Genomic DNA, 22044 nt, shown 5'->3' with positions numbered 1-22044 from the left:
TTTAAATGTAGGGGAAAGTGATATTTAAAGCAGCTTTTATAGTTTCAATATACAGAAACAGAAAACAAGCTGCAACATATCTAGTACTCAAATCTGCCAGTTATATAATTTTCAGTAGATACAAGTGTAAATGTTGGAAAAAAATTAAAACAACCACTTTCTAAGCGCTTCTGATTTTAAGATTACAAGTGTGTGCAGATGAGGTTTTATTATTATGCACCTTTTCTCAAAAGTAATTATGTTATTTTATTACATTAATTAGATTGTGTAATTTATATTTTAGAGAAGAGAGAGAGATGTCACAATTCATTCTTACCTGATCTTCCGTGAGGACAATTAAACGAGTCACTATAATATTCACAACGTTTCCTAGGCTGGAATCACGATAAAGTTTGGCAACCTGACCTCCAGAAAATAAGAAAAGACACAAAGTCAGACAAAAATCATTGAACTTTTGACACATACATTGAACAGAATTCAGTTTTTTCCTCTCTCATAGTTTACAAAGTCAAGCAGATTATTAACAATCAATCCTGTTAAATCTGATGGGCAGAGATTGAGACAGAGGGCTATTTGTCCTAATCCCACTAACCACAACTGCCCCATAACTACTTCTATGGGAAGCTGATTCTACCAACAACCCTATCAGTCATTGCTGGCCACATCTATCTTGTTGAATATGCACAGAAAGGAACAGCATTATGTTCCCTGTCCCCAGGCATTAACAGATCCATTCCTAATATTCACACTCTAATCCTTACGTTTTCCTTTTCATAAAAATGATACTATTATTGTGTGTAATGAGTACATGTAGAAGAGAAGTCTATCGGCAATCACATGCTGTCTCAACTGATACAGCCCAAACATGAGTTCATCATCTCAGTGAGAAGTAGGCCTCAGCTACATCTGCTTTGTGCAGGTTTTTATGCTGAAAAGCAGATGATAACTCTATAAATAAATTATACTAAAAGTGGTTTTTATATTCTTTAAAAGGACATAGTGCAAATTACAGCCACAACCCATTCTGACCAACTATGGCAGAACGAATAAAAGCACTATGGCATTACAGTGGGATGCAAGTATGCCCACTTTCCTCTAAAACTACTACCTTGCTATGCCATTTCACTAAACTAGATGCTTAAGACAGTTAGGACTATAAGCAGCCTTTCAAAGGGCCTTTGCAATGTGCATCTACATGTTCTGGGTCTCCTGAACTAACCAGCATATTATTGACAATAGACATTGACCCCTTAGTTAGTATAATGATTGGACCAATTTCCAGGAGTAATAAAAGAGAAGTAACTGCTGCTGTTCTTTTTTTAGGAGTAAATGGAAGCAGCCTGAAATTTAATCCTTGCTACAGTTGGCTTGAGTGCCTTCCTAAAAAAAGATTTGTTTGCTAGCGAACAACTACCATATATACTCAACTATAAGCCGATCCCATGTACAGTGTGCCCGCATCATACGCGGGCGCATTATACGCTGCTTTCAGCATGCACTGAAAGCAGTGCTGCTTTTTCCAGTGCCATGCGCCAGAAGAAACAATGGCATGTGCGCCTATGGCACGCACACGCACGCACTGCCACCGCTGCAAGCACGAGCCCCATTACTTGTAATGGGGCTCGAGCATACACGTTTTTTATTTTAGATAGGGGGGTCCTCCGCGTAAAACAAAGGCACACTGTATAAGTCGAGGGCAGGTTTGGGGGACAAAATGATGGATTTTGATATGACCCATAGATAATTCGAGAGTAAGAATTAGGTTCATGTAACAAAGGATCTAAAGGATGAAGCCAAGGAAAGCAATGCCAAAGAACTTACAAAAATGCAGGAGGCATAACTGTGTTCACACTGAAGGATGGATGGATAAGAGAATAGAGGAAGATTAGTGCTTCCAGGACAGATCTTGCATTTCTCTAGGGGATGGTTTCTGTTTTTATGAGAGTTAAGTACTTACACTGACCCATGGATATGTCAACTCAGATTTTTTGGGTCAATTTTTTAACTAAAATTTCGAGACGTATACATGAATATATACCATATATCTCATACATTTTTAATCAAAAGTGCTCCTAGTTTCTATCCAGACTTTATAGGTAATATTGCAATAGTATACTTCATTTAACAACTTTCAATGAATCTATAATAAAAGTGTGTGTCTCTCCACCATTGCTACAGACTGTGAAACCTAACTATCTAAAACATAGTATGGATGCCCTGAGGACATGCATCTTGTAATTATCTTATACTTAAAATGGATTGATTGATTAATTAATTTTAATTAAAATCTGTTTGCAACCTACAGTACCAAATTCAGTCACGAGGTTGGCAGACAACAAGAATACTCAGGAGAAAGAGGGCCCTCAAAAGCAGAGGTCTCTTCAATAGCAAGAAGTCTAGAATAGACTAGACTAGCATAGAAGTCAAATACATGTATGGTTTTGAGTGGTAGACTAGAAGATCTGGTTACATGGAGCCCATTTCTGGCCCTTTCTCACTGCTAGCACAACAGGTCCCATTTTCAGGTATGCAACATGCTCAGAATTCATGCTACATAATAAGTACAGGGAGAATAAGGAGCAGAAAAGGCTGAAAGACTGAAGAGTGAGGATGGAGGGGGGGGACTACTGAAAAAGAAAGAAGGGAACGGTACAGTTGCCAAATTTCCTAGTTGGCTGGGTTTTGCTTGAATTCTAGCAAAGCATCATAATGTACATTTAAACTATTAGCTGGCCTAGATTCATTGAAAACAGGACTATCCGCATTTCCACACTGCAGAAATAAATTAGCCTGACACTACTTTAACAGTCATGGCACCATCCAGTGGAATCCTGGGATTTGTAGTTTGGTAAGGTATTCAGCCCAGTCAATCAGAGAGGTCTGGTGCCTCACCAAACCCATCACAGGATTCTGTAGGACACAGTCATGGTAGTTAAAGTGGTCTCAAATTGCTTTTTTTCTGCAATGTGGATACAATCTATCATGGTTTAATGGAAGCTGAGATATAAGGCAAAATAGGGAGATCTGTTCTGCAAGAAATAAACCTTCTATTACCTTTCAGTATAGCCAATAACTGAAGTTGAGCTGTAAATGACATCACATTTTTAGTCTTTGGAGACTTACAACTGTAAAACTGATCAACCAAACTCTTCACTTTACAAATAAACTCACATCCAAACTGTGTGCAGCCACACTATATGGTACCAGTCTTCAAATTAATAACAAACTGATAAATTGATAATGTAAGGACAGTCCCAGAATGTGTTACAGAAAGGTGTTTTTTGGACTCTGTAAACATGTTTTTGTGTGCACTGTGAGCAAAGAGGAAGAGGATAAAGAGTCGGATTAGTATGGGATTAGAGTAAAACTACATCTTGATAGTCACATTGTCTTTTAGGCTATAGCTACTTACTCAAAAGCAAATCCTACTGAACTCAATGTTAATTATTTATGAGAAGATGTATATGTTGTTGCACTGTTAATTTAAAGAAAAAACTTTATGCCAAAATCAGGAAGCATTTTGTTCATCACAAGGACAATTTTAGGTCATATTCGGGATAATTTTTCAAAGCTTCCTTTGTCAGAAGCATTACTTAATTCTGCTACTGTTATTATTCTATAGTATTAATACTATAATAGCATTTCAAAGGGGTTTTTTAGCAAATAAATCATAGCATTTTAACTGTTTTCGAGCAAAGGAAGTACTTTAACTCAGTAATCTATACAACCCTAACTCTGGTGCAGTACAGACCGCCCAAAAATGGCAGTCTTCAGGTGCCCATTTTAACTCTGGAGGAACACAATAGCTGCCAAACAGCGCAATGTCCCTCTGGAGTAAAAAGAACCTGGCACTTCCTTTTTCTTCTTGCGGCACCCGGGTTACATTGTGGCGCACTCATGACGTAATGGATGTGCAGCAATGTGTGGATGCTTCACATACCTTATATAACGATGGTGGCACCCATGTGGACGGGACGCCGCCATCAGGACGCCACCTGTATGTAGTAGGGCTTGGGACTGTGCGGTTGGTGTGTGGTCGTGAACCCTACTATCACCACTAGGACACCGCTTCCTGGCAGTGTGTACCAGACCTCTAACTCAGTTTAACATGGTTACTCCCTTACTACAGACAGAATGCATTCATAAGGCTTAACATCTGTACAGCTGAGAATTTTAGATGTTTCAAGCAGAATCCAAATGATTCAGGTTCCTAATTTCTCTAGCAAAACTATAATGGTTTAAAGAGGATATCTGTACCTCCTTAAGCAGAAGATGCACTGAAGAAACAAGATCTATGTGCGGAGAAAAAGCAGTAAACAAAGAGGTTATAAGACATCATGATTTGCATAATTAATGAGTAAATTGCTTAGCTACCATGTTGATGTGGCTGCTAGAATATGGGGCACAAGAACGGGGGAGAATATTTCTGATGCCTAATAAAACTGAGAAGTAGTGTTAATAGTGACAAATGCTGCATGCCCACTGGAGTGAATGAAAGACCAGTAAGAACAGAAAAAGGGTTTGAAGGGATGAGAAAGAGCAGAGGAAAAGGCAAAGACCACAGAAAGGGAGAAGTGGTTTTTGTTGTTGTTGTTGTTTAACCCATATGAAGCTGATACAGACAGAATAAATACTGAGTTGGAGGAAAGGTAAAACCAATAAGAAAGTAAGGGGGAGTAATAATAATAATAATAATAATAATAATAATAATCCGCCTTTTCTTTGCGGAATCAAGGTGGGTTACAAAGCATACAGACCAGCAGTTTCCGCCGGCCTTAATGCGTGGTAAGACTGAGGGAGGGCAGAGCATTTACACACTCCTAGTCCTTCTCCCTCTGCCAGGGCGCGCCACAATGACGTCCCCTGTGCGTAGAACCCAAACAGCGCTCCTCACGAGGGGTGTCATAATGCCGTACCACAGCAGTTATGGCACCCTTTCTACGGTGCAAAAAGATGCCCCTTTTCGGAACTTCCTTTTGCGCCATGTGCAGGCTGCGGCATGTTGCCACGGCCTGTTTCCGCAGCAGAAAGGGACGATGTCTCGTCACCCCTTTCTGCCAATCTGTTGAGTCCGTAAGAATAGGAGGGGGGAAAGAGCAATGATATTGGGGTGGAATAATGGAAATTTTCTTTAAATCTTTTTAAATTGATTTTATTTGTACACAACCCTGTCTGTAACCGGGTGAGAAATACTGTAATACAAGAACAACAGCAACAGTAATATAAATGGTGGCAAAAGATAATCTGAAAAACATTTAGAGGGATCAAACTTACAATATTCATGACGCTCAAAATATAATGTTCAATATCTTTGCGGCCATGATATCCCACCATCATTTTGTCTGCTACTACCAGCGTTTCCACAAAACGTTCAGTGCTTATTGATCTCTTCAGACGATGGTGACTACTTAATGTGTGATTAACAGGACGTAAAGTTGGAAATGCAATGGTATTGTTTAACCACCATGGTTTACTGCTTCCTGTGAGGTCTTCTGGGAATCAAAATAATTTGTGATATCAATTAGTTTGTTGTATTAATATCTTCATATACATCTGCTTTATGTTTATATGTTACAATTTCTTGAATGTATCAATCTTCATGCAGTGCAAGCAGAAATTAAATCTCAATAAGCATTATATACCTTAGATTTTAATCAGAAATCCTTAGAAAGTTGGATTTTCTGAAACAGCTTTTATACATTTTAGCACACTAATTTTAATAAAACAGAAAATTGCTGCATAAATATTTATGTTTACTCATCATTCACCAGTATGACAGATATTTATACTGAATGGCAGATATATGTAGCTAAACATTTGTTCAGTACTGATGTCCATTAGGGTAATTTTGCAGAACTACGAGTTGGACTGAAATTTTCATGGTATTTTTAACCACTCGTAAGAATAAGATACAAATAGGTTTTTACTTCAGCGTGACTGAAAAAAAATTGTAATGGCAAAGAAAAGAAAGGGGAGAAACTAATCTCATCATATCTGTCCAAAGTTTCACATGGACTTAATTTCTCGATTATATGCAAATGAGTTTATACACTGGTTATACTTTTGGTCCTCAGTTATGAATCAGAAAAAAGTAATATAATGGATCAAAATAACAGCAAGAATTGCTGACATTTATAAGTGTTTCCTCTTTTTAATACATTTATAATGTCGCATTGAGCTACTGTGAGCATGTTGGTCATTGTCTCATAATTAGAATAACTCACCAAAACAACTAGGTTTTTTCAGACTATTTACAAATGCCTGCTGTATTTTGTTAGAATTAAATAAAATCTGCATTTTAAGGCATTTGTAATGCTAAGTATAGTGTAGGACAAATATTACAGAATTAGTTTGTGGTGCTTTTGTGGGTTTATACTTTAGTGAAAAACACAGCAGGTATTGGACTGGTAAAATGCTAAAGCAACCCATGGCTCCATCTTACATGATTTCTATGCTGGCTATGCAGGAAGAGATTTTGCTCTTTACAGGGTCAGTATTGTTAACTAAATAGGCTTCAAACAACACTGCAAACAACTAAATAGGCTGCAAACAAGGAAAATGCTTTATACTGAATCAGATTACAGGTCCAGCTAGCTCTGTACTGTCAACTCCAGCTGGCAGTAGCTTTCCAGGCTATTCAGGCAGGATTTCCTCCCAAGCTCTACTAGAACTGACCTAGCTTGGCTTCTGAAATCAGATGTCTAGATTGAGCACTTAGAGTAGTATGCTGGTACATAGATCATGGATCCCTGTGTCCCTTTGTCACAAAATATGCCAAAGTCAAAGCTCCATCCTACATGTACAGCACAAAAACAAATTAGATGGAACAGAGTAATGGATTATTTGGTTACTTCAGAAGACTAATGGTTCACCTGCTGCACATCTGGCATAGTAATAAAGAAGTCTGGTAGCATGAAGAAGTATTCTTTCTTTTCAACTTTTCTGGTATTAGTACTGGACAAACTGGCAAAATTTTCACCTCCTGGGCATCTGATATGGGTTGCTAGAGGAGCGAAGTTTACAAGTCTCTTTTGGCAGCCAACTTGTTTCAGGAGGGGGGGGGGGGCAGAGTGCTTGCCTTCTTCCCTGCCAAGTGTAGAAACACAGAAGGCTGCCAAAATGTGGGGCGCACACACTTGCTATATCTGCCCAACTGAGTCCCTTATGATGCTACTTAGTTACAAGCACTAGGCATAACAAAAGGAATTCTTCTCAGCATTTGCCTTAAAAGACATTATTTTCTGGACCTTAGCCCAGAAAATGAAAAACTACTTTCTATGAGATTCCATTATGGAGTCCAAAAAAATAGCTGACAGCTCTAAATTTACTGTAATAGAAGCCTAAGTTATATTTTCCCTTGAATGAAAACAGAAATAGCCTATGTGTTTTGTCATAATAAAGGAATGAAACCATGACTAGAGGTCTAACTTATTTACCTGAGACACCACAGTGGATATGATCATAGAAAAGCTGGTGGTACATGGCAGACTTTTTGTATATAACATGAAGATGACCACTTTCGTAACTAAAGTTATTGGAATTTTCAGTTAAATTTCTTAGAGGCTCAATAAAATACTCTTCATCTTCTGTAACAATAACACCATGCTTAAGAGAAAGAAGAGGAAAGAATACATATAAACGTTAGCCAGTGTCAAAAAAGTTATGTTTTGTACAGAATATTTAATTTACTGTAAGAATTAATAGGTGTTATTCTGAATTCATGTCCACTATATATAATACAGTGGGCCCTTCCCATCCACTGGGATTCAGTTCCAGATCCCTCACAGATGTAGAAAATGCAAACACTCAATTCCCACATTATCCAATAGATAGCAATGTGTGCACACCTGTGTCAGTTCATCCAAGTGCATACACTACCACTGGATAATATGTGGCATGGTGATCTGCAGACATTCACATCCACGGACAGGAAGCAGTTAAACTGATGTAACTAATGTCAGTAAAATCATCACAATACCAAAATAGAGAAACAGCATATAATAGAGAAGCTCTGGTTTTTAATTATATGTACAAGATCAATGTGTAACACTGACATGCAAACTGACAGTTCAGACACATCTCAAGAAAAAATGACCTGAGGATAATCTGTGCATCTCTCCATTGAGAAAAAAAATGAGCATGCACTAATAACATTCAGTTTTTCACACGTCTAATTAATATCATACCACACTCATGACATAGATTTTACTGGTTTGTACAATTGTGGCAGCAAAGGAAAACATTTCAGTAAGAATTGTTTAGAATGATAAAACCAAAAAGCATTTTTGAAGATACTGTATAATGAACATCTTTGAACTATTATATTCAGCAAAACAATTATTTATCAAACAATCTGTTTAGTTAAGAATATTATGGTGGCACATACTATAGCAGAAATGGTTTACTGTTACACAACATATTACAAATATATATTTTTTAAATTACAAGATTTATCCAAAGTAATGTTAAGAAAAGTTTCTGTTTTTATTAAGATGGTGAAATTTAACACTACACCATCTTTATGTAAGTTGAGGTCAAAAAAAATGTGTTCATTGTATTTATATTGCTCATAAAAGAATTTAAATACCAACTATCACCTGTGATATTCTCAGATTAGCATATCATCAAGCCACAGGAAGACATCTCACTAAATTTTCACAATAAATTGAGAAATATATGTACAAAAATAAAAACAGACACTTGCTCTAGTATACAAAATAATTTACTTCTAATTGTTTGAATTTACTTCTACTTTTTAAGGGGGTAATCCATGTAAACACAAATATATGAATAAACATGAGCATATGATCTAAAAGATCTTCTAGAATAACTTTGGACATCTGAGGTATTGCCCACTCTGAGTGGCCCCAAGAAGATTCCCATACACCAAGTGAGAAGAAACCATTGCCATTCATTAATAGTCATAGCAGGCATAAATAACAGAACAGCTCCTACATGAAGGCCATGGGTAATGTACAGACTGCTACTGTAAAAACCGAAGTACAGTAATACAACCATATAGAATATCTTGTGTAACTGTAAATGGTTTTGTCTACCAGGAAAATTTGCTAGCAAGAGAAAGGTTATACCAAGGTATTGGATGCCATCACATTTAAGCCACTGAATGTGGCATGTAGACAGAGGTATAGACCTACACCCATCAAGGAATTAAGAATTTATGTTCCAAAGAACAAGACCTGTCTCAGTTACAGAGAATATTTATATACCTATGAGAAAAGGTATTTTTCAGATCATTTGCGGGGGGGGCGGGGGGGGCGGGGAGAGCTATCAACAGTAACATAAACCATGGAAACCATTTCAGTGCTTCATTCCTTAAGGTAAACTACATAGCCTACAGTTAAACTTAGCAGGGCTCCACCTGCACTGATGTACTGAAAAACTCAGAACATGATAACATTCTAATATGTAAGGCTTTGCAGTGGGAATCATATTCATTTTTTTCTTGCACTGAGCAAACTCCCAGTAGCTTTATCAGTTAAAACATAAGAATGAGCCATATCTATAGATGCAAAGACTCCAGACCCAGATGAGAAGGATGCTTAAAAACACAGAACCTTATCAGCAATTATTATGCCTTTAGTCCATCTTTTCCCCCTTGACAGACTTTTTCTTGGCAAGAAAAAATATGGAAGAAGCAAAACTGAATATAAAATGGTCTTTAGAGTTAATATTTTGTAAGCTTCTTTGAGTCCCCCTTTTGGAGAAAATATGAGATGATGGTGATGGTGGTGAGACTATCCTTCTAAAGAAATGCTAAGTATTATAACTAAAAACATATGATTAGAAGTATCTTAAGTCATGTCTACTCTTTGCTTGATTATTCTCCCACTAATTTATTACTGTTTGAACTATCCATCATTAGTGTGGTGGGAAAATAGGATATTCTACTCTTAAAAGAAGCAGTACATAATTCTGCTTTTGGCACACAATTCTGAAATTCTAAATAGATCAGTTACTCCTACATTTATTTGTCAGATGAACAGCTTATAAAATCAGATCAAAAAGAAATTTGGTTGAATTTATTGTTAGTCCTACCTAGCGTAGACCCAGTGAAACGAATTGACCTTGTTAATCATGGCTGATATGAGTCTCTAGACTAGCAAGGATTTATCCCACTATGTTGTTTGAATTTGGTTTTTAAAATCATTGGTTTCTTTTCAGATCAAAGGCGATAACAGCAGACAAATGTAATCTGCAGACTTAAAAAGTGTAGCTGGTCAAAATGAAGTTCTAATATCATAGCTGTAAAATCCATTTATTTGAACAGAACGTACTTCAAAGGATTGTAGCTTTAGTCTTACTGGGCCTCAAGCTGTTTCAAAATTTGCTGCTTTCACTGGGTAAATGCTACCAGATTTTAAAATTGTCTCCCATGTCTTTAAATGTAATTCACCATGATATGCTGTTAGTGCAAATATACATCTGTTTCCAAGATTATAGCATAATCAGACATCTCCTAAACTGACAATCCTCTATTAAACTAACTGATGAATTTGCCTAGTATTACATTAGCATTAACAGAGAAAGCTCACAAGAGAACCCAAGCTATAAACTAGTGCTTGCTATTGTAATTTAAAAGATCCAGAGCAACAAATATGACATTTCCCATGTCCTGATCTTATTGTCTATTAGATGACTGACAAAACTACTTATCATCTATGAAGTATCTATCTCCAGCATAAAGAAAGAGATTGTTTCATGAATGCCCACCATTTAAACCTGTCATAATGGAATGACATCCTAGGTCACAATCACAGCTTTAAGTTCACAGAGTAAAAACAAGAGCTAGCCTTATCATCCTTAGCATGTTTACATGAGAGTAAGCTCCTATGAACAGACTGAAACTTACTTCTAAGAACTGTAAGATTGTACTAAGTATATATTCTAAGATTAAAACAATGCAATCAATTTTAAAATGTGTAGAACCCGTAAAACAGTAGACAATGGCCTCAAACAGATAGGCCATTTCAGGCTGTTTTGGAGGTGTGATGTTTAGATGATGCATGCCCCCAAAGTGCTTGGAAACCGTGTCATGGCCATGCTAAGGGGGGGTGGGAAGATGAAAGAAACCGCTCCTTCCTGAAAAGTGTATACCTTCAAACCTGCATATATATGCCCTGATGCAAGGCTGGTCCCAAAGAAGTGCTCTATCCTAACCTTAAAATGGTGAATAAATGCACCAGTGCAGGTGTGCATTTAAAAAGGACAGAGCTGACAGTCAGTGAAGCAATTCAAAAAAGGGATAGTGTGACACATCCAATGGCTATAAGTACAACACACACAAACCAGACAGGGCATGTTAAGAAGAGTGGGTGAAGGGGGGCATGAGGGGGGCATAATTGTGCATTGCCAGTGTTTTACCAAGTGCCAAGTGGAGTATTGCAGGTATGACTGTGTGCATGATCAAAGGGGGCAGCCCTCCAATGGGATGGCATCTAGGCAGCAGGCAGTCACTGGCAGTGTATTCCTGCGATGGTGTGCATGGATGGTGGCATGCATGCGAACTGCCTTGGGAGCATGTGCTGCAGTCAGCAGGGTCTTGGCCCGCTTTTGGAAGCAGCAGCTTCCGGCTGTTCTTTCCTGCCCGTCTGCTTGACCCCAATGCTTCCCTTTTTTCCCCTTTTTGCTCCTCAAAACAAAGGAGAGCATAGTTATTTTGATTTTTAAGTCTACTAACTTTTAAGAATAGTTTCAGACATTATATATTCTCATCAATGACTGGTAAGTTCCCTTTCTAGATAATTCTCTGAAAAACTCTTGAGGTGTCTTTATATGAGGTTAACACAATATGGAATAAAAACAAAAGATTCCCAAAATTAGTCAGTTGAATTGTTTTTTCAGAGAAACTATTTCCAACTTCCACATTAAAGGCTTATGTCCATGTGATTAAAAAAGGAGAGTGAAGGGGAGAATGATGAGTGAGCTAGATCATTTTTTAGTGAAACGTCATCCTCTTTTTTCTCAGTCTGAAAACCATTAAATATTTATTTTTGTCACATGTGAAGTCCTTCTCTTTCCTATGTAAGGTAAAATAACATCTCAGCACTTACGTTTCCCCACCCTACCTCTCACACTCATTGTTTGCTGTTGAAAGTAACTATAGTAGCAGGAGTGGAAACAGGAGTACACTAAATGAATCCCAAAGATAAATAATTTTTTGTACCCTCACAAAACAACAGTGAACACAGCTTTAGAATATTTGCCTTCTTCCCTCACTTGAATGCCTCAAAGCCTACTGTTTGCAGGATGAAGGAATCCCAAAATTAGCACTGCCAATCTCTGTTCTGCTCTCTGGTCTTCATGGCAAGTAGAGTTGCCCCTCCCTGCCACCACCACTGTCTACAGCAATGGTTCTTAACCTGTGGTCTGTGGACCCCCAGAAGGCTGTGATGTCCTCACAAGGGGTCTGCGAAAGCTTGAAAACTGCTCAGCCCACCTCCTCCTCCCAGCTACATGACAGGCATGGAGGCAGGCTGAGCAGCTGAGCAATAGCAGAGCTGACAGACACAGAGACAGCCTTTGCCCTCCTTGCTCTTTCCCTCTTGTTTTCTATCCAGGAGCAGTCCGGTCTCTGATCAGAGACATTTCAAACCCCCCCCCTTTTTTTTCCCCTTTCTTCATCAGGAAGGGAGGAGGCCAAGGCAAGAAAGGGAGAGAGGGAGGGAGGAAGAGAGGGAGTCAAAAAAGGAAGGAAGGACGGACGGACAGACTAGCAAACAAGGAAAGGGTCTGGCACCCTTCCTCAGCACTGATATCAACACAGTAGAAACTGTGCTGATTATCTCAAAAGTTCACAAGTACACCAAGGGCATTCATCAAATACATGAGAAAGGACCTAAGAAGGGTGAATTACTGTATGTTTTCTAATACCATTCCAAACAGTAGTATCTAGCTAGAACCTTATATATTCTTTCAGGACAACTAATCAAGTCCTAAAAACTACAAAAAAGACAAGTATCTTTCCAGCATAAAGAATCATGAAACCAAGTACAATGGGAGCCCTAGTGGTGCAGTGGTTAAATGCTTATATTGCAGCCACTCTTGTGAGTTTGATACCAGCCAGGGGCTCAGGGTGAACTCTGCCTGGTATCCTTCCAAGATCGCTAAAATGAGTACCCAGCTTGTTGGGGGCAATTAGCTTACACATTGTAAACTACTTAGGGAGTGTTTAAGTGCACTGATAAGTGGCATAGAAATGTACCTGCTAATGCACTTGCTATTTTCTGTGGTTAACAACACAATGAAACCTTAAGTAATGTCTGATTGCTATGAATTACAGCTTAGTGAACTATAAAATATGTAATAAATTTCTTCACACATATCCTTGACATAAGTGGGTCTATTCATAAAGGAAGGAATATCTAAAAATAGTTAAGATAATTGCATTAAAATTATACAAGCCATAGGAAAAAAATACACATCCAAAACTAATGTGTAGTTGGAGAGACCATTAAAGTCTTACCTGATATAGTGATATAATAATTTACATCCATCATCCAAAACAGAATTATCTCAACTCATGTACGTTCCCTCCTTCCATCAGACAGTGTACATGGAATCATTGTGTTTTGTTATAAAAATAAGTTTAGGCAGAGAAGATGATTTGTCCAATGCAACTGACTGAGTGTTATGGCAAAAGAAGGCTTTGAATTTAAATCTTTCCATGTCTATGTCCAATGCACCACGGTCTACACATCACACTTGTTCTATCTCCAGTTAGGAACAGAGACTAATGAATTATTAAACTAATTTTCTGAATTCAATCAAGCTTTAAACTTGTTATTTTTCTTGAACACTGTTCCGTTCCCGTATGGCAGGTCGCTAAATGCTTTTGAAATTGAGGCAAGTTTCAGAAGCAGTATGCAATAGAATATAGGAGTACATTCTTCAAGAGAAAAAAGTAAACCATTCCACTTGGCTATACAAGCCTCATGTGAATTCCTTGGATTTGGCTATCGTTAGAACTGTACTGAAAGAGCAAAAATAGCTTCTTACTTCTCTTCCCTTCCAAAACTAGGTACAGCAAATAATCTAGGCCTGTGTATGTCAGAGACCCTAAAGATTTTCAAAAAACCTGTGAAAACCATACATAAAATTGGAAAGAAACACAGTCTCTAAATTCTGAGAAAGCTACTGTGATAAATTACTGCTTGTCAATAGCAGTGCCAAAGAAAAAATCGTACATATCCTAAAGCACACCCTACTGTTGATGACTGACCTAACAGGCAAATCAAGGACAGTTCAACACATGAGATGGATCCATTTTTAACACCGAGGAATTCTTATCACTACCCTCTTTTCTGCAATGTTAATTAAATGTTAAGACACCTCAGAGCAACTGATACTCAGGCATGGCCAATAACTGTGTAGATTAGAACAATAAAATATTTTCTGGCAGATGTAGGTGAACATTCCAAATACTACCATGAGCACACTTCTACATGTGTCAGTCCCAGTGGTTCCTAGATCACACCAAATATACTCATTGTTTGAGACAGATAGCCCACAGTGTTTAGTCACACAGAGAAGCAAACAACAGTATAACTTTATTAGCTCTGAGAACTATCCAGTTAGCTTTGAAAATAGTCAAGTAGCAGGTCAAGAGCAGTCATGCATAGATCTGAAAAGTCAATAAACACACATTTGGCTTAACCACCCTGAGTCCCAGTTTTGGGGAAAGGGTGGGATAGAAATAAATAGGATGATGATGATGATACAAAATGGGGGAACAAAGTTCCAGTCCTTCTTGGTATACAAAAGGTATCTTAACTGTTGAAATGAGACAAAAGAACAATAGGTCTTCTTCCACTTCTGCTTTAATCCTCACAAGAACCTTATCAGGTAAATTAGAAATAATAATTGACCTAAGGTAATCCAATGAATTTCATGGCCAGGATAGAATCTTAATGCCTAGTACAACACAGTGAAATTGGATAAGCCCTTCAAACAGGGAAGGCTGCACTTTGTCCACCCCTGTCTTACAAGGACTCATGCATATGAAAAAGTGTGCTAGTAAAAAAAAGCATACACTGCTGTTTCAATGCATGTTCTCCTCCTGCTCATGAGTGTGTGGTTAGCTATGAGGGAAAGAGGAGAGAATGTAGAGGAGGAGAAAATGTTGTCAGTTAAAGATTAAATCATAATGAAAGCACACTGGATCCACCAGATAGGCAATTATCCCACTGAACATGCCTCTAGAAGGACCTTATGAGTCTCCTTGCCTAAAATGGGCTGAAACATTGCACTTTAATAAAAACAAAAAAGAAGTTACAGAACCATTAGGGCAAAGCATTACGAGGCATCCTTTTGACTTAAAACAAAAAACGGTTTACTAAAAGATACTGTATAGTTGGATAAATTGACCAATAAAGTTTAATTCCAGTCAAATCTACAAGTGGGGGGGAATTGTCTGCTAGAAGTCATTGGTCAAACTTTAGATTACAATAATTTTTTATCCCTCCTATTTCAAAACCACCATGAATCATCTCTGAAACTACCTTGCCTTTCTCATCAATCTATTTTTCTATATTCTAAATGTTAACTATAGAAGCCATTGCTCTCCACCAATATTTGCTTCTAATGGCACACATGATTCAAATGACCCAGACTTAACAAAGGGCTGTTCCCATGGCCTTATACTGTAATATCTATTCAACTGGCTGTAAACTCCCTTTAATTATATGGGATTTAATTTTGAGTAGACTTGCACAGGACTGTACTATAAAATACTCAGTGGTCTAACAGTCAATTCTGTTTTATGATTTGCATTTAATGTACCTTATTTGGTAATAATGACTCTCTTCATTACTGATCTTTTCAAAAGTTATTAATAAATTTGTTTTTAAAACCCATTGCATCCTTGATTTCGTTGGAATACAATTACTACCTCCTCTGCTGCTGAAACTAAAGAACTCTGTCAGTTGATATCCACCAGAAAGGAAATGTGGATAAAGAATTCCTGGAAAAATATTACCATTTTGTTTTAAATATCAAATTATATTATATTATATACAAAATATATAGCATTATCCATTCACAAAAAAAATCTGTTTTGGTTTTTGTCCCAACTTTGCACGTTCCACATATTTAGCAGAGTACATGTAACTATGCCATACATTCCAATGTTTCATAGATGAAAACTAGGACATATGTGGCCAAGCAACGTCAGAGTGTAGTCAAAATGGCAAAGGTTATTAATGAGAAAAAACAGACAGCCAAAGAGAGTCCTGCAGCTTACTTTCCTCTGAGCCAAGTAGGAAGGGCAAGATTCTGCACCTCCCCTCTTCTCCTCCCTGCTGAGTAATTGAGTGCAAACTACTTTTGCACTTTGAACTCACTTTGCACGAATGGAAGTAAGCAAAGGACAAATGAGGAAAGTGGGCGGATGTGAGAGAAAATGGGACATTTTAAAATCAGCTGGAAAAAAAATAGAACCACAGAGTATTAACTGGGACTGTCCTTGCCAAATCAGAACAGTCTGAAATTATACTATACACAATTTTTCCCTCCTGTTGTTGTTTTCTAACAATAAAGTTGCATGCAAGACATGGGTCCTACAAGAGCATAGAAGACACGGGCCAGTTTCAGAAATAAATTGTGCTTATTGGAAGCATGTCCCTCTAAGTTCAATAAGACTTACTTCCAACCAAGCATGCTTAACTTTCTCTACATCACAATCATAAAATCATTAGAACAGAGCAAACAAAATATCCAGAAACAAATAATAAGAATTGTAATGGAGAACAACCAATGGGGACACAGATTCTTTCTGCAAATTTAAACAAGAACACCAACAAACCCAAATACATAACTTGCACTTACCAGGCCATTGCAGTTGCTTAATGCTACTTTAGTTGTGCCATGCTCGCCATGTAAATATCCCGTGTAATGACAGTTGTCTAAAAAGTCATGCTTCCACTGAGGTCCATCTTTCCCCCAGTATTCTACTGTGAAGTGTTTGGATACCAAATCTGTGCTGAGAGTCAGGTTTAAATGAAAGTGCTTGCCATAGGCAGAAAGTTTAAAAAATAAATTAGAAACTGCCAGCTCTTGCTCATAATGTTCAACACTCCTCTTCTTTCTCCTGGTGGACTTAGTATTTTTCACAGTAAAGCTGAGGAAGGCTCCATTATGATCAACCCTTATTGGGACTGTTAGTTGGTAGTGTTCAAGGTAAGACAGGAATTCCTCTTTGAAACCACATGGTAAATCAGTCCAAGAAATGGTCATAAAAGAGAAGAAAATATAACAGGACACAAGAAGGAGTAGTACAACATTATCTATATTTTACTGTGTCTGAGCATCTTCACATTTTGCTCTACTAAAAGAAAATCCCTTTACTAAATAAAATATCCAATTTATTAGAAACAGATATCTGCAATTAATCAAAATTCTGCTCATCTATTTTACATGTTGCCTATTTCAAAGTACTATTTGAAACAGCTAAGTCTGGCCACAGAAAGAATAAAATTGATTACAAATTCACCTAGTAAAAACATAATTTGCCTGCGAAAAAATAACTTTTATCATTTTAAGGTACTGACAAATATCAGTAAGTTAACTGATTTCAAGGGAGAATAATAAGTATAACTGTCATGGATTAGTGCCCTAATTCACTGATTACTTGAGGACACTGCAGTTTCAATGAATGTACATCTCTCCATACTGACAAAGGATTCCTAAAATTTAAACAAATTTCTGTTCATATGAATGAAGGAAAATGCGCACAATAGAGCTCAACATATATATTCAATATTTGTAGGACCTTTCATGAAGTTCTGAATCTTTCACATTTGTAATGAACACACAATCTGAAAATATGTCTTGGAGCATGTAAATTATTTCACTTGCTTAAACAATCACTAACTCTGGGAATTTATTTGTTATGAAGTAGCATATTAAAATACTGACTTTTAAACTGCTGATAAAAAAAGCATATCCTGTACATATATGTGCTACTCCCTCAGAAAATACAAAAAATCATATAATTGCAATCTTTCACAACATATATTAATATTAACATTAAGGAAAACTGATTTAGTGAAATAAGTGTCAAAAACATTAACTTAAGAAGATGGATCCCTACCTTGAGAACTATATGAAAGTGTGTTGTCACTGTGAAATTCTGACAAAACCATAATTAAGCACAAAATCCAGGTCAACGTCTTCCACCAAATTTCCATAATTTAGAAGAAGTGGACTACCTATGTGCTACAGCTTTATCTCCACTCCAGCATTGCACCATAACCAGGACTTATTATATTTCTTCAGGATTAGCTATTTGTGGTTCCACTTCTTGATAGCCGTTTTACAATTCGCTTTCCTTTCTATGTCTGCAGACATTTTCAGTCCAAAGCAAATTTAAAAACATTTCCTTCACATATCCAAGAGGAGCTAAAGTGAATGGCAAACAAATGTCCACTTCTTTACCTGAAAAGCACAGATAAGACAGTAAATCAGATTAATTAAACCCCAAACAAACAACTGAAATATCAGCATCCTCCGTCAATTTTAGGTAGGTTTGCACTAATCCCTTTTTAGAATTAATTTTGTTTGAATTATCCAATATAATTCCAGTCACACCCATGAGGAAAAATATACCCTACAACAGAAAGTGGCAGCTTTCCTTACTGGCGGCACTACATACTTGAGGGAATGTTGGAGCTCAGTTGGCTATGCCCCCCTTTCAGGACTTTCAAGAAGCTAGTAAAGATTTGAAGAAAGATCAGCAGAGGCTACCCTGATACTAACAGCCAGTATAAAGTGGGCCCTTGGTATCTGCTAGGATTTGGTTCCAGGACCCCCCAAAATATCAAAATCCATGGATACTCAAATCCCATTCAATACAGTACAATGGCATAGTAAAATAGGATCCCTTATATAAAATAATAAAATCAAGGTTTGTTTTTTGGAATGTATATATTTTTTAATATTTTCAAGCTGTGGATGATTGAATCCATGAGTAATGAAACAGTGGACATGGAGGGCCATGTTGTGCCAGCTCTTTCTACCACTTTCTCTCCACCTGCCCTTCCCTCAGATATAGCCTGGTAAGTTTCTATCAAGTCAGTCCCTGCCTCCCAATAAGGCAGCAGCCATTCTTTTACATTACTTGAGTGAAAACAATGCACATAGAATGCTAAAATCCTAGAACTGGTAGGAGTCTCAAGAGTCATCCAGTCCAGCCCTGTGCCATGCACAAACACACAAGAGCTCCTAGAAGATGTGCATCCCATCTCTGTTGAAAGGAAAGTCTGCCACCCTCCAAGGCTCGAAGTAACAAAATAGCTATTGTAGTGTCAGATGGATTTTTTGCCTTGACTGTCAAACCAGAACAGGGCCATACAAACCACTCTTTTTTAAGAGAGTCCCAGAGCATCACGGGTGCCTCAGAAAAGCCCATATTTCTTATAGAGTCTAGGGTTGTCATGAGATGCATTTTGGAGCAAGAGTGTGAAGAAAGCCAATACATAGAGATCATACCTGTGCATGACGAAGGGAATGTTGAGAATAATTATAGTACATCTTCTCATGCAGGACAATATGGACAGACTGCCATCTTAACAGTAATCACCAAACTACCTCCATTCTCTATAGCACCACATTAATCTGAAAAGCAGCCTTGATTCTTTGACTAATCCCACCTATACCTATGACTTGGTATACATATTTTTTCATTCCCATTTAAATTGCACTTCATCAGTGAAGAACATAGCATGGTGTGTGATTATTCAAAGAAAATCCTATACAGACAAAATATTGCATGTTCTAGCAACAACAAAAAATCTATCCGCTTTCTGCTCTTGCAATAAATATTTAGTTCTGTTTTACAATAGCATAACTTGCATATTTTATTCAGGCAAAATTCCTTTTGGCTGCTGGTAGCAAAAAACTTGAGTTCAGCATTTCAAATTATACATTTCATTAAAAACCCATGAAGCCATAAATGTTATCAAAAGTACTGCATATGAAGCTTGATGTATTTGCAATGACAAGTACACATTTAAAAATGTCTAGGAGATGGCCACATTATAAACTGTTGGCCCTTACATAACATAAAAACTGTAATTTTGTTTTGTTTTTCTCAAAATGCTGGTTTCCAAATATTTTGTGCTAATACACAACAGCTGCCTCAGACCTGAGAACGTGCATCAAGTTGTAGTCAAAACAAAACAATGAAAATGTTATAACAATGTAAGTAAAATGATACCCAAAAAAACCTTCCATACAGAAATGCCATGGTTTCAAGTCAAACATATGAATGTCAAAAACAAAGGTAGGAATTATATGCCTTTCTAACACTAGGACATATTTAGAATTACCAAACTACCAGCAGCCTTTTTACCACAGGTAAGGAGAGAATGAACGCCTCCATCCATATGATCTTGGGGTGCATCTACACTGTAGAAATAATGCAGCTTGACACTACTTTAACAGCCATGGCCCCATCCTACAGAATCCTGGGATCTGTAGTTTTGTGAGGCACCAGCACTCTGGTAGAAAAGGCTAAAGATCTTTAAAACTACAAATCCCATGATTCCATAGGATGGAGCTACAGTACTTAAAGTGGTCTTAAACGGCATTTATTTCTACAGTATAGATGCACCATTACTCATTCTCACAAATTGACTGGGGCAACCCTTTTGCACATCCCTTCCATATGTGAATCATATCTTGTGGGGTACATGAGAGACCCTTCTCTGTGCCGTCGTTCATGCTGTGTAACTCTTTGCCCTAGGAAAGCAACCTGTACCTCTTTTCTATGTCTTTCTGTCACCTCCTTAACACATTTATGTTCTAATAGGCACTGTCGAATTAAATTTTGTTTTGACTTTCCATCTGTCTTCCTGGATGTGTTTCCCTTTAGCATTTATATTGGTTTTTATTATTTTCAGTTGTTTCTTTGGGATTAATAGTTGCCTTGTACACTTTTTTAAAATAAAAAGTAGGGTAAAAATTGACCCAGATAGTTAAAATAAATGATAGAGGTACAGAAGAATGAAAGACATTGTATTACAAAATTATTATTACAAAATTTGCACCAGTGGAAAACCCTGTAACATGCTTAACAGAAACAAGTGTGTGCTAATGGTATTTTAGAAGTACTTTCCTTCATCTTGTGTTACAAGGCAGACACACTGCAGTATATCGACATCCAAAAGATGTTTAACTCATTCTGTTATGTGTTCAGTGGGTATATACTGAGCAGTTCTCAAGCACAGCCTCCAATAATCTAAGCTTTTGAGAATAGTGCTACTCAAAGTGGTCTTCTGTGGACCAGTGCTGGATCACAAGTCATCAGCTGCTAGTCAACAAGAGGTTGTCAGGAAAGAAACAGCTGTAGCCAATGGGTGCAAATATGGTATAGGTCCCTGACACAGGAGAAAAAATTGCCAGTCCATATCAGAAGAAGCAATGATGTAGCATGTTCTGGTTACATGCTTCACACAGGCACAGAGAAACAGATGTGTAATGCACAGAGAGCAAGATGAAGGGAAAAAATGATGCCATGGTCAACGAAAGTGGAACCAGACCCATTTCTGAAACTTTGCTTGTGGCTCATACAATATATAGGGAATGAGCAGCCTGAAATTATAGGTATTTTCTTGGTAAGAATCCCCATGTAACCAATAGGAATTAAATCCAAATTAAGTGTCAATAGGATTGCAAACTTGGATTGCAAACAGCCCTATCCATATTTACCTGAGAACACATCTCCCACAAAATCATGATATTCGAACACATCTCCCATAAAATCATGATATTCAATAGGCATATATATATATATATATATATATATATATATATGAGAAGATTTTTTTTTAAGATTTAGATTACATCTTACGAGGCGACAATCTTACAAGGATACTCCTGAACAGATTAGTCCCTGCTATTGCAGAAGAACTTCTCCCTGAAAGCCAATGTGGCTTTAGAGCTAATAGGAACACTACACACATGGTATTTGCCCTTAGACAACTGCAAGAGAAATGTAGAGAGCAAAACAAAGGACTCTATGTAACATTT

General features: G+C 37.4%; 1 protein-coding gene across 2 annotated transcripts in view; it reads right to left on the bottom strand.

The window, feature by feature from the left end:
- The window catches only part of ADAMTS6 (ADAM metallopeptidase with thrombospondin type 1 motif 6), a 177107-nt gene that overhangs the window by 135306 nt on the left and 19757 nt on the right, over positions 1-22044 (bottom strand). The window contains exons 2-6 of one of the 2 annotated variants that reach the window (XM_042449962.1): positions 18107-18450; positions 16843-17210; positions 7437-7605; positions 5275-5492; positions 317-400 (exon numbers count right to left, since the gene is read on the bottom strand). In XM_042449962.1, the coding sequence (XP_042305896.1) occupies positions 317-400; positions 5275-5492; positions 7437-7605; positions 16843-17210; positions 18107-18203 (936 nt within the window). In that variant the 5' untranslated portion in view covers positions 18204-18450. The remainder of the gene's footprint in view (positions 1-316; positions 401-5274; positions 5493-7436; positions 7606-16842; positions 17211-18106; positions 18451-22044) is intronic. The other variant, XM_042449963.1, reaches the window with a different exon arrangement.

This window comes from Sceloporus undulatus, chromosome 2, assembly GCF_019175285.1.
Source record: "Sceloporus undulatus isolate JIND9_A2432 ecotype Alabama chromosome 2, SceUnd_v1.1, whole genome shotgun sequence".
Classification (NCBI taxonomy): domain Eukaryota; kingdom Metazoa; phylum Chordata; class Lepidosauria; order Squamata; family Phrynosomatidae; genus Sceloporus; species Sceloporus undulatus.
Note: the sequence above shows the minus strand (reverse complement) of the source record. Positions and strands in the feature narration are given on the sequence as shown.